At 42.6% G+C, this 14,104-nt stretch overlaps 1 protein-coding gene across 4 annotated transcripts in view; it reads right to left on the bottom strand.

The window, feature by feature from the left end:
* SLC22A15 (solute carrier family 22 member 15) overlaps positions 1 to 5,979 on the bottom strand; it is a 79,857-nt gene extending 73,878 nt beyond the window's left edge. For 3 of the 4 annotated variants that reach the window (XM_059375835.1, XM_059375838.1, XM_059375837.1), the window contains exon 1: positions 5,817 to 5,979. In XM_059375835.1, coding sequence (XP_059231818.1) covers positions 5,817 to 5,903 — 87 coding nt within the window. In that variant the 5' untranslated portion in view covers positions 5,904 to 5,979. The remainder of the gene's footprint in view (positions 1 to 5,816) is intronic. The other variant, XM_059375836.1, reaches the window with a different exon arrangement.
* Between the last annotated feature and the right edge of the window lie 8,125 nt (positions 5,980 to 14,104).

Below are 14,104 nucleotides of genomic sequence, written 5' to 3'. Positions count from 1 at the left end.
CGGACACAACACCAACCAACTGCCAGGCACTGGGCAACTTTAAGAAATCCTGAACTTGCAGAACAAATGAATTAAACCTTCACAATCCAGCCATTTCCCAGAGCACAATTGTGCTATGGGCTAGTGAGGGCTCACCTACATGAACTCACTTGGCCATCTCACAGCACAGGGTCACAGCATTCCAGTCTACCATTCTTTCTGTCACACAATGCCTGTTTTCACACTTCCAATGACGTGTGTGTGTGTGTGTATGTGTGTATGTGTGTGTGTACTGTCTTATTAAGGGAATATCTTCTCTGTCAGGGCCCAGGCTAAGCAGCTGTGCTGTGGGAGGCCAAGGCAGGCATGCTGCTGGGGATCTGGGTGCTGGACAGGTGTCGAGCTGGTTGCTTTCCAAGGCACATCCCAATTCTTGAGATGCCCAAGACTCAGAGGAGCTTGCTATACCTCTCTGGGGCTCCCCGTATGTCCAACAACTCCCTGGATGGAAATCTGGTCTGATCAGTTTGCAACTTCATCTGCTTTACGCCAGGGGGCAGTGTCTGTCTATAGACAACAGCTTTCCTGAGGCCAGACTTGGGGGGCAACCATAGCTCTGGTCTCTCTGAACTATGGTGCCCCACTCATCTAAAGGGATGGAAGAACACCAGCAAAGGTTCCCCGGATTATCACCCAAACTCACGGCCACTCTCTGAGGGCAGAGAGAACTAAATCTGAGGGTGAGGGCAGTGTTAACCCTTGCTCAAAGTAGCAGAGAACCCTGGTAGAGGTTCCCTTGTTCTGGAGTCATGACACAGCAGCTCCTACTAATGCCCTACGTTCTCATCATGGCTGACCCCCTGGTGCTGGTGAGAAGCCCCTGAGGCAGAAGGGCTGGCCCTAATGACTAACCCGGTGAGGTCTTCACTAATATGGACGGTAGGAACTTCATTACCTGCTTGTGGTGCAGAGGCTGAAACCACCTCAGAGACCCCTCACCGAGAAAAACCTTTCCATGAATCTCCCGGGGAGACTCAGACACAGAGGCAAAGGCACGCAGGTGGGACACATTCATTGTGACAGTGGTTCCACACAGAGTTTAATAAAGCACCCTGAACAAAACTCCCTCTACTTCACGCTCCTACATGTTAAACTCACAGACCACAATTCCCAGGGCTAACTGGTTAAAGGAATAGCAACAGGAGAGTGGATGGTTAATCTCATACCGTGAACTGTAGCATTTCCTTCTAAGTAAGCACATCTTCTATACCACATTGTTTTTTTTTTAAATGTAACACAGAGAAGCGAAACAAAATAAAATTCATGAACCCGCCATCACAACTAACTAGTTTCATTTTATTATATATGCTTCAGATTTTTAAAATACAATATTATGAACTCAGAGCAAATCTCCTTGCAGCCCACCTATTCCCCCCCATCCCTTCCTCCCTGGAGTAACCAATCTCAGAATTGGATGTAGAGCCTTCTACTCTATAGGTTTACACTTCTTCATTGCCCATATACATTCATAAACCAAATATGGTATTGTCTCCTATGTTTTTACAAAGTTTTATGAAGTTATGTGTCACATTGTATACACCCTGATGGCTATTTTTTGCCTTTAACGTTGGGTTTTAGAAATCCATTCCTAGGGCGCCTGGGTGGCTCAGTGGGATAAGCCGCTGCCTTCGGCTCAGGTCATGATCTCGGGGTCCTGGGATCGAGTCCCTCATCGGGCTCTCTACTCAGCAGGGAGCCTGCTTCCTCCTCTCTCTCTCTCTGCCTGCCTCTCTGCCTACTTGTGATCTCTGTCAAATAAATAAATAAAATCTTTAAAAAAAAAAGAAAGAAAAAAAGAAATCCATTCCTGTAGCTATTTATAGATCTGGTTCATTCACTTTAACTCTCAGTTTCTATCAAATTTATACGACACTTTAAATATCTGGTCCCTTTCCGAGAGTCATTTAGGTGGTTACTCATTTTTGTTATTACAAACGGTGCTGCAATAAACATCCTAGACAGATCTCCTTGTGCCAGGTTCAAGAGACATTGGGAGGACACACACCTGGGAGTCCAACGCTTGGTTTTAATCGTACTAGGCAATGCCAAATAGTTCTCTAAACCAGTAGTTCCCATGTCTCATTTTCATCACACCTGGACTGTAAGACTATTTCATGTTTGCTAATCTAGTAAGTGTGAAATGATATTTCATAGTCATTTGAATATGCCTGTTCCAAATGGCCAGTGAAGGTAAACATCTTTTCACGTGTTGACTGATGCACTTTCCTCTTCGGCAACACTACCTGGTCAATCAGTCCTCTTTCTAAGACACCATGGAAAGACATTTATTGCATGAATGATTTAAATGCACTGATAGCTCCAGGATCTAATAAATAAGGTTGGGGTTATTATTATTATTATTTTATTTACATTAAAATAATGCGTTCCAGAATACCAGATGCCTGTACCTTAAGCTCAGGTCCACAGTGTCATCACAATTTTGCTGGTGAAACTAATGCTTGTTACAGATTACATGTTGGCTAATGGATGTTTTAAATTCTGTGCAAATCAAACTACAATCTGTGATTCGTAATCCCTAGGAAGATGAACGAGCTGGAGTCGATGGCTCAGAGCAAAGAAGTAGGATCCCTTTTCACTTTGTGTCTAAAAGAATCCTAAAACAAAAAATTGTATTCCAACACTCCTCCTCTAGACAGCCTAGCAAAGAAATATACACAGATGCAAACACCAAATAATGATGATGGCGTCAAGTCTGAATCACTGTCAGGAAATAGAAACAAAGTACGTAGAATTATTCATATTTACGTACCACAAATAGCTCTTACCCGAGGGAAGGCACATATATCTGGAGAGTAAGAATTTCTCTAACTGCAAAACAAACTATTACTGCTTGTTCATAAGACAACTGTTTTTACATAAGGCAATTATTTTTTTCCTTTAAGCTTTTGGCTCATGTATTTTCAAACCACACAGCACTATTATGAGGGGCATTTGCATCTTATCATACGAAGAGAAATCTACAAAATCTGCCTCTGTTCTTTTCATATCTGAAAGTTGACCATTACAGAGATTCCAAAGATTGTGGTTTGCAAAGAGTGAGAAGATGAGTCTCCTAGCTAAAGGAAACTGGATATTGACATAACTTTTGATGGGCCACATGATGCTATCAATAATCCAAGAAAACAGCTAACCTAAAGATCTTTAAGAGTCGGCTTTGTAATGTGGTTTTGTCCTTTTAGTTTGCACTTGGGTATGTTCGAAGGAAAGGGAGTTAAACCACTAAAAATAATACTAATGGCCCCAGAGGGAAGAAAACTCAAGAGGATATAAACTTGCCATCTCTGGCCCTCTGGTTCTGTGTTTCTCAGCTGGGGATGGTCATTACCAAACCACAGATGCAGGAAAGGCTCCTGCCGTAGCAGAGACTCTCTGTCTGGCAGTCTGATTCTCAACATGCAGCGCTCTCGGGCAGGGCTCCCTCTCCCTGGCAGGGCTGCTGCACAGGTGATCTCTACGTTCCTTGGGCAACAGGAGACCAGGGTTTGGGGTTTTATTTTTTATTTTTTTTAAGACTTTATTTTTTTAAGTCCTTGACACCCAACATGGGGCTCGAACGCACAGTGCCAAGATCAACGTTCCACCAACTGAGCCAATCAGGCGCCCCAGGGTTTTTGGGTTTTAAAGCAAACACCAATCTCCCATCTAAGCCTACTCTGAAAAGGGCTTAATTTTTTTCTCTGTTGGAAGAAGCAACCTGCATAAGACGGTGAAAGCATCATGGTACAACTGTGTAATGGGGCTCCCAGACTCCCACTCCACAGGCCAACCCTCACCAAAACCATCTCTAACAACAGACTTGGTAGAGAGATCTTTGGTGATCATTCACTCTCACATCCAGGATGGTTCTAGGTGACCCCAGGACCATGTGGATTACATATCTTAAAGGGTGGTTAAGTCCTCAGAAACAGGTACTGCTGGGAAGGATTCACTTCTGCCTGGAGTGACGCACCTACTCTGTTGGGACAGAAAACGACAGGGCACCTTCCAGCTCACACGTAAAGATAAAGCCACTCATTCCCACCACTCTCAAGACCTGGTTCTTTGATGGTAAATACTGACCACATGTCAGGCAGGCATCAGGGAACAGTCATGTTTTCAGGTTTCGAGTTCTTTGGTAAACACTCCAACCAACTGGTTCAGCCATAAAGAAAAGTAAGTGAGGGAAATAACAGGTCCTGAGCCCAGATCAGTAGCCTTTTTAGTGCTGCACACCCTCAAGGTAAACTTAATTTCTGTAGGCCTGTAAGAAGATAATGACAGCAGTCAGAGTGTAGGGATAGGGGCAGGGTTGGCACTGTTCGGAAAAGGAGTCCTGTGCCGGGAATTCTCAGTTAGAAGAGGAAAGAAAAAGGATTTTCTCAAAGAAAAAGTACTATACATGAACAACAGGCATCACTGATACAATTCTATTTTCTAGGTATTAAATATTCTTTTATGATTTAGGAAAATAGTTTTTCTCCTGCAGGAAAATTACTTTTAAAGCTGAAAGAATGAACTTAAAGGAACTTCAGAATATTGTATATTGGTGAACTGAGAACTTGCTTTGCTAGAAAAAGGACATATACCATCTATCTGTCCATCACTGGAACAGCTCTTCTGGCTAGTGATAGAATCAACTAAACTTGCAAACATTTTAACAGGAAACAGAATCAGAAAGATAATCTGTACCTTCCCCCACACCCCCATCTGCCTGTTGAGCATTGCCTTCTGCCAGGTTTAAGCAACTGGCTGGCGGAGTGGTGGTTTGACTCAGGACTTCCTGGTACTTTCCCTAGGATAATTATCATCACAGGGTCATTGAACTTATTTACCTGTCCACCTCCCTCAGCGCCTAGAAGGCAAGGGGGTTCCATGCATCCATCACTGTAGTCGCTGCTAAGCACATAGTAGGTAGGCACTCACTAAATATGTGTTGACTAAAGGAGTAGTGCAATGACTGACTCACAGCAGATGGTAATAAAGAATTTGTGAATGAACTGCTTTTAGAATATTGGGAGCAGTAATTGATGTTAAATGGGCCATTTAGACGGGCAAAGGAGGAGTAACTCTTGCCTGGCAAAGTGTATCTATAGTGACCTTGAGCATAGGAAACCCGCATTTTTAGGCTGGGTGGGGAAGCAGTCCAAGACTTCGGTACAATGAAGAACGGTGTAAAATGGCATTATTCAACTTAGAAAAGTCTCCGCCGGAGGTTGGCCTCTGGGCAGAATGACCCAGCAGAACTTAAAGCGGAGAGGAAGCAAGCCTCTGCACGGAAACCTTCCGGCCCGGAAGCCCCCTCGAATCCAGATACCCAGACCTTCAGGAGGCCGCTCTAGACCGGACCTTCTCAAGCCTGAGATCAGAGCTCTCTCCGTGCTCCAGATTCCAAGGTGACGTAGCCACAGGTGAGAAACAACTCCCTCGCGCATTCCCTTAGTCCAGGTGACCGCGGAACTGGGCATCATCTCTTCCCCAGCTCAAGGGCTGAAGTACACCCCCTTCTCTTTCTCCCCCGCCTTCTCCCACTCGAGGTGGCGGGATGGGTGGGCCTGGCGGAACCGCCCAAGGGGGCAGGCTCTGAGGCTTGGGCGGGCACCGCTGGCCAGGCCCGCCGGCGACCTTGGCGGACTGCGACCCAGGCCGGCCCACGCGCGGGGCGGAGTGGGACTCGCGGCCCCTCCGGGTTTGCGCGGACGCGGCGCGGGGGCGGGGAGGATGGTCCGCGGGAGGCGGGGAAGCCGGGTACTGGAGGCGGGGAGCGGCGGGGGACTCACCTGCAGCAGCACGGCCAGCAGGAAGCACAAGTACATCTGGTAGATGCCCATCTCCCCCACCGCCTGGAACGCCTCTTCCACCTCCATGGCTGGCCTGGCCCGGCAGCGCCGGCTCGGCCCCGCTGAGCAGAGCCGCAGCGGGAGCGGGGTCAGAGCGGGAAGGGGGCGGGGGCGGGAGCGGGAGCGTGCGGGCGGGGCGGGGCGGCGCGTCTGCGCGGGCGGGGCGCGGCCCCAGCTGTACCGGGCCGCGCGGCTTTCTGGTGGGGTCCTGGGTCCAAGGGGGCTGGCTGTGCGCGCCGCTCTCGGGGCGAGGGAAGAGGATGTGGGCTCGGGGTGAGGCATCCTCGTGGATGGAGAAAGACGGAAACAGCGCCAGCTGGCACCCGAGCCCTCTTGGGGCGGGGGCGCAATAACTGGGCGACCTGGGGGCGGCCCTGAATTGTTTGTCCTGTTGCCCAAATCGGGGGGGTTTAGGGGCGTTGTGGAGCCGTCAGGGAAGAGTACTGGTCAGGCTTTCTTTGCAGTCCTACTCTGTGCTAGCTTTGTAGAGGTCACCGGTAAACAAATTCTTGCAAAGCTGCGAGATTCATTTGCAAACAGAAATAGGCGGCAGGGAAAAAGGAAGTACAAAAGAGCGAAGGTGAAGGTGTGGGACAGGAGGTGATGGATGCCAAGGTGTTTGAAGGATCAGCAGCATTGGCGAGGCAGGGCAACCGGTCGCCTGCCTTAAGTCCCCCCATTCCCGCACCCGCTGAGCTTGGTTTTAACAGCTGCCTACAATTCCCTAGTCGGAGCCATGACCCCCAACACAGTGTGGACTGAAGAGGTCACCAACTAATGTTTTATTTAGGCTTTCACATCTAAGAGAGTGAAATAGGCCTACGGTTTTCTTTTCTTCCTACTGTCAGGAAGTTTACAGTGGTTTCCTGTAACCAGGTGGAAGTGTTTGATAAAGCTCTCCTTTAAGCCATCCGGATTGGCTAGTTTTGCAGGGCGATCCCATTCATTACAGAGGTAGATAGAAGGAGATACTACATAAATTTTTATGGCTTTCTTTCTTTAGTTTTTTTTTCTAAAAATGTTTCTACTTTATCAGTTGTTATTCCTGTTCTATAATAAACTTGTTCAGTTTGTTCTCTTAAGGTTTTATAAAATCGTGCTCTGGCTCTATGCCCTATTTTTCATTGTTAACACCGTTTATTGTTTATTTTTCACTCTTATCAGTCATGCTACAGGTTTATCTTTAAAAAAAAAAAAAAAAGTCCCAATTTTTATTTTGCGGTTTTTCTTCTTGTATTTGTTTTCTATTTTGTGGATTATGTGAATTCTTTTCCTCCTTACATTTGTTACTGTACAATTCCCTTATTAGCTACATGACTTGAAAGTTTAGCTTATTTGCTTTTATTTTTACTTTTTTAAGAATAATTGTATTTCAGGTTATGCATTTCTCTTTGTTCTGATCTACAAGTGTTGTCATGTGGTTTTGTTGCTTTTAGTTTGGAATATTCCATTCCATGCACTGTCCGCTTTAAACCAGTGAACTATTTGTTAAGTTTCTTTCTTTCTCTGTCTCTTTCCCTCCCTCCCTTCCCCGCTCCCTTTCTTTCTTTCTCTTTTTTTTTTTGTTTCCAAGTAAATGTTATTGCTATTTTTTAACAATCCTTTTATTGTTGATTACTAATTTAATTATTTAAATGCTTTTTGAACAGAGATGATATTAAATCTTGCAAATTGTTTGAGGTTTCTTGTGACCAAATATGCAGTCATTTTAGAAAAAATAGGCTGAGTGTGTTGAAAATATTCTCCCTGTGTTTGGGTGTAAGGTTCTCTATAAATTAGATCAAGCTCATTGGTAGTATTCAAATAATGTGTATTACCACTGGATATATCAATTTTTAATAAATGTGTCAAAATCTTCTGAAGTGTTTATCATTTTTGAGTTTTTATCAAGATCTTTTTATTTCTGTGGGTTCATAAAGGTACCAGTTGAATCGTTCCTTTTATCATGATAAAATAGCTCTTTTTTAATGCCTTTTGTCTTGATTTTTATTTTGTCTAATGTTAATATTGCTGCATCCAAGGGTTTTTGGTATTATTTTTCTTGTAATTTTTATTTTCATCCTTTTTTGTTCATTATGGTCTAGGCATGTTTATGGAAGGAGGGTCTTTTTGTCCATCCAATTTGATAGTCTTTGTCTTTTAACATGTGAGTAAAATCCATTTATACTTATTGTGAGTGATATATGTGGAATTATTTCTACCATTTCATTTTCTGTTTTCTGTTCCCCATCATCTCATTTTTCCCCCTTCTTAGCAATCTGTTGGAGTCCGAAAGCCATTTCACCCTGCCCTTCTCTCTTTTTGCTATTTGGGGACCTACACCATCATCATCATGATGATTGCACCATCATCATCATCATCATCATTATTATTATTTTGGTAGTTACACCTATATTTTTAACATCTACATGACTGTACACTCTTCTACAATGTTCATCGTTATTTAAAATTACCTCTATTCTCTTTTCAAACTGATAGGAACCTACAAAAGATTCTGAAAGGATGCAGAACAAGACTGCCCAAAATATTTCACTTCCGCATGTTCACTCTTTTTAGCAGAAGGCAGTAGAGGCACAGCAGACTCAAGAAAAATTTTCCTCTCTTTTAAACTACCTAAAAGAATCTAGATTGGAGGCCTATCCCAGAAAGAGAATGATTACTAAAGGATAACTTTTTAATCTGAAAGACTTATTTGTATGGCAGGATAAACATCTAATCACCAAACATTTGCTCTTCTTACTGTCCTATGAATTACCCTTTACCCCTTTGAAGTCCCAGGCCCCTATCCCATTCTTTAGTTCAAGATAGCATATAAGCCCCAAAAGCCCAGCTTGTCCTTGGATATCATGTTCATATTCCCTGTATGAAAAAAATTAAATGTTTTTTTTCCTGTTAATCTACCTTATGTTATTAGACCAGCCAAAGAACCTAGAATGGTTAAAGGAAAATGTTTTCTCCCCAACAATTCCAAGAAAGCTTTATCTGAGAAAACATAGGAGGACATAAAGATGTTATATTCTGGAAAACTTTGTTAGGTGACTCAAGAAGTTACTGTTGTGGTACTAAACCATTGATGGAGAAAATTTGGAAGTGTTTTATTAAAAAATTTCTATTCTTAAGAAAAATTAGCCTGCACTTGGAAATAATAAGAAAGTAAGAAGACGACTATGTGTGCTTCTAATGTAGTAATGAAGCATCATTTAACAGGCCAACCACATGGTTATTTAATACTCTAAGAGAATTTACCTGTGGTTACTACACAGGTTATTACTACCTGTGGTTACCTGTGGTTACTACAAATTAGAGTCCAGATACTCTGCAGTTCTATGTAAATTTTTGTTTGGTAGAGATGTAAAGATTATGTTCAACAGAAAAGACAACCTATTATTTAATTACCCTATAAAACATTCACTAGTTTTGTACAAATCTAGAAATCCCATTTTAACATACTTATTTTTTTTCTAGAAATTACCAGTGCCTCAAATTACCAGTGCCTCAAAGGTGTTCTTAGCACCAGCTTTTCCAGAGTACTGGTTCTTTCATCAATTGAAATAAAATATTTGACATGGGTTCATTATCTATTGGTAAGAGAGTCACAGTTTAACTTTTGAAAATTTTTCTTTGACATTATGATGTATGGGGAATGAAAAATTATAAATTAATACTCATATGATATACAGCTAACTTAAATTGTTAAGTAGAAATTGGGTAAGTTTAGTTTATCTTCTTAAAAGTTTATATTATAATTCATCTTATATTAGATGTATATGGACATATATGCTAAAAGCAGTTGGGAAGTGTGAGAACAGAAAGTATAATCTGCAGATTGTCAGAAATAAGATCTGATGGAGGAATCTGATGGAGAAATAAGATTTGATAGAGGCCAAGTATGCAGTGCTAAGGAGCTTGAACTTTCTCTTATAGGTGATAGGGAGCCACTGAAGTGTTTTAAGCTACAGTGGTATGATTTTTAAAGATGACTTGACAGCAGTGTTAAAAGCATGTAACACCAGTTGAAACACTGCTCTAATGGCCCAGGCAAGAACCAAATGAGGACCTGAGGGTTTAAACCAGAACAGTAATAATAAAGATGGAGAAGTGAGGTCAAATTTAAAGTAAAATTTCAAAAATTGATAGTGACTGCATTTTGCACAGGCAAAAGAGAGAGAACTCAGAAGCGACTCCTGTGTTTCTGACCTTGATGACTCGGGAGATGGAGGTACTCTTAACTGAGGTAGGGAACACAGAGGTTGGAGTAGATTGGTAGTGGTGGGTTGCAGGGCCTAGGACAGGAATGGTGGCTCCGACTGACGTTGCTCTTTTAAATGGTCGTTGCCCCTTTAAGATTCTGCCCTTCCCCCTTAACCCACCCAGACCCCTGCTGGATTTCCTTGCCCTAATTTACAGTCAGCACCAAAGCTTCTGAGCATGCGCTGAAGAAAGAGCTGGACTAATTAAAGCTCTCCTGAGGCTCAAGGTATTGCATCTGTGGCTCTCAGCAAAGAGTTCCATTTTGAGAGCGTATTTTCCCCATCTGACTATTCTTTTGTCATTTTTCTTAAGCCCTTTCCTACTACAATCTTGTAGTACCTGAATCTTTATCAGGAATGATGAGCATTGTGGGGGGTTTTTTAATAATAAAAAATTAAAATAATGTTTAAAATAGGGTGTCTGTCAATAAACACTTTGGGGGATTTGAGGAGAAAAGCCGTAAACTTTATCTGGTAAATTATATGAAGCATTGAGGCAAAAAGACTCAATCTTTATAATCTTTCTAAATTATTCTAAAAGCTGCACACCTACCCACTGTATCATGTCTTCTGCTCTATTGGTAATTTGGTGGGCTGGAGGGCTATTGAAATTTGGTGTGCAAGATAAGACTTCATGCATGTCAAGTGTTGTTTCAAGTCCTGGGAAATCAGTGTCGTAGATCCGCCTAAATATACCAAAAATTATTATCTTCCTTAAAAATCTAAAGAATATTTTCCCTTCTGCATAAACCTTCATGCTGTGATAACCTTTCATTGTTAGTTCTTCACGGCAACACACCTTCATAAAGGTAACCGAAGTTCAAATACCTCTGTCAACCTTAAGTTGATATAAACACCACAAATATGATGGGAATAACCAGATCACAAGGAAGCCTCCCTCCTGGGAGGAAGGAGCAAGAAGACTGAGGGAGGAGAAGCAAAAAGCAGATGGAATTGGCAGGGAGATGAACGTGTCTCCATCAACCAGCCCCCCAAACCAACAACTATCATTCAGAACCATTGTCTACTAGTATAGACAAGTATATACTAAAATAAATCTAAATTAGTGGAGAGAAATTGGCCATTCCCATGTCTTAAACCTTAGCAATACAGGAAAAGAGGACCGGCATTAAAGAGAGCATGTGATGTGATGAGCACTTGAGGTTCTATGCAACTGACGAATTATTGAACTCCACATCTGAAATTAATGAGATACTATATGTTGGCTAATTGAATTTAAATTAAAAACAAAAGCAAATGAGGATAAGTAGAGTTAGGTCTAAAATTCAAGAGGTTGGTAGAGGGACATGAAGTATGAGAGAAATCAGCCATTAATTGTGTGTGAAGTTAGACAGTAGAGTGTTTTGCTTGCTGAGTCCAATTTTACATGCTGTCCCAAGAGGCACTGAGCTAAGATAATAGGACATTCATTTAATTCAACAAACTCATTCCTGAGTGCTCAGCTTGAATGAAAATGTTCATGTTGTTGTTCCTGGGGCTGCTGCTACTATTTCTTACATGGGAGTCACCCAACAAGGGAATACAGCCCGAAACGATGAATTTCCTTTACTCATGGGGTCAATTAACTGGGACTACAACGCAGTAGGATGGGTGAACATTTAGCCTGTACAAGGACAAGTGCTTCCATGTTGCCCCAGATTAAAATCTGGATGTTCTTGGAGCTGTGTTCACCACCTTAGCTGTTGAGTGTTGCTCAAAGCTGATGATAACCTGCACATGGAGAATTTTAACCACAACTGGTTCTTCCAGTTAAAACCAACAACTGACGTTGCTTTCAGAAAATAGTCAACCAAAGTAGATGTCAGAGAATCAAGTGTGATCTACTCAATCTTAGATAGGAGAGCTCGCCAATCCTAAAGCATTCCAAAAATGTAAGTATTAGATTCATTCGACAAACACTTGCTGAGCAACTCCTCTGTCCTGGGGGATGTTCTGGGTGTGAGGAATACAGCATTAAGCCAGCAGCGCCTCTCCCTCTCCCTCTGCCTGGGCACTTGCATTCCAGGGAAGACTTCCTTCTTGGCTGCAATTCTGGATGGCTGGGGTGGTGGAGGAGGAAGTGGCAACTATGTAAATTGCATGCTGGCTCTACTATCTGATCATGAAACCAACCCCAAATCCAAACGTTACAATGTGGATAAAGTAAATCATAAAGCACTTTGCAATCCAGTCAATCTTCTTCAGTCCCTGTATTTATCTGCCTTAAGAAGAATGTAACCAAACGTCATCTCCAGTAATGAAAGTCACTCAGTAGAAAGTTACAATAATGCACAAATTCACAAAAGAATCTGCCTGATCTTCAGAACCAAAGGAATCCCTGAATCCCTCATTTACTGGCATACAGCTATCTGAGCCAAAAGATCATAATGCATTTTCAACAATATAAACTCCTCTTGATCATCCTCATTTGTGTGAGAAGAGTGTCTTATGGACAGCCGAACAGAACCAGTCAAATCCTTCTGTCAGTTGTGTTTTCCAGCGCAAGATTTTGAATATTCTCGGCTTCATTTTCCGCTCTTACCAGGGCTGAGACGCTTCTGTCACCTTTTTTTTTTAGTCACGTGTTCTCCCGCAAATCTAATGCAAGTGAATGGTTTTTCTCAGGAAAAGGAGGATGCAGGAGAGGGCGCACTCACACACGTATTTTGAATACAATTTTTTTTAAAAAATCACCTAGTCCAACCGCAACATGATAGAAATCATGAATTTAAGGCTATTGGACATTAGATAATATGTTCAGAATGATTAAGGAAGGTCGAGAAAGTCACATGCTTGGTAGAAAGGTACATGAAAACCCCAATTCTCAAAAGTTTGGGCTTTTTTGTTTTTTAAAACTACCGGAGGCTGCTCTCCGGTTACAGGCCCCATCTCTGAGCAGTTTTTTCTTGCGTGGAAATATGAATATAGCACAATGTTATCTTTGGAACACATCTGAGCTCTGATTCCTTTGTAAACAGTAAATATGCGCCCGAATCCACAGTGATGTTGAGGTTGGGGGCTGAACAGGACCTGCCTGTCTCCCAAGCCGGAGACTTGAGTTGGGCGTGTGTAATAACTCAGCAACGTGACTGCAATCACAAACACACACAGAATGAGTTCTCCTCTGTTGTGTTTGCAGCCGAAGAATGGAATCGTGTTACAGCTTTCCTTTTTGTATTACTCCTCACTCAACAGCCATTCTGCTTTTGACCTGGGAAAACTGGGCCACAGAGATGCTGCACCATCAGGCATATTTCCTGTTGGGCTGTGAATGTCTAGCATATAGCTGATTCCAATTCACACCTCCTTAAGTCCTCTACCAATCCATGAAAGGCTATTTTGTCTCTTTGGTGCACTGTCCAAGCACCTTCTGCAGACAAAACAGCAACTGGTTCTTTGGGTTGTTGCCGGGAGATGACGATCTTCGGTCCCAGTGGTCAGTGATGCCTTCTCAGTCTGTCTGTTAATTGGCTGTGTTGCTAATGATGTGTCCTTGTCATGACAGTGTCCTGGTGACCAGCCTTCCTTCCCTCTCCATCTTCCTCCCACGCCCATACATGGAGGGTCAAAGGAAGAAGTAAGATAGGTGAAAGAAGGCGGGATTTTAGGAGTGCAATGGCTATGGCATAAAATAAAACAACCCAAGCAATGAGAGATACTTGAATAAAGATCCCTGAGTCCTTTGAAGTCTATGTCTTTATTTTTATCCCTGCTTTTTCCCAGCTGTGTATCTGTGAGATTAAAACGTGCTCGGTTGCAAGGAGATAGGTGTCCCTTCGAACAACGTACAATGGAAAGATATTTCCAGAGTTCATTTGGTTTTTACTTTGTGGGATATTAATACAAGCCCATAACCAGACAACCACTTAAGCAGAGAAGTTTCCTCTTCTGTGGTGTGGCTTGCACAGGGAGTAGGCATTCTGATGGAGATGTCCTATTGGAAGCTGGATGCAGAAGGCAAGGATGGATGTCGTGCTG

This window comes from Mustela nigripes, chromosome 14 (assembly GCF_022355385.1).
Source record: "Mustela nigripes isolate SB6536 chromosome 14, MUSNIG.SB6536, whole genome shotgun sequence".
Lineage (NCBI taxonomy): Eukaryota > Metazoa > Chordata > Mammalia > Carnivora > Mustelidae > Mustela > Mustela nigripes.
Note: the sequence above shows the minus strand (reverse complement) of the source record. Positions and strands in the feature narration are given on the sequence as shown.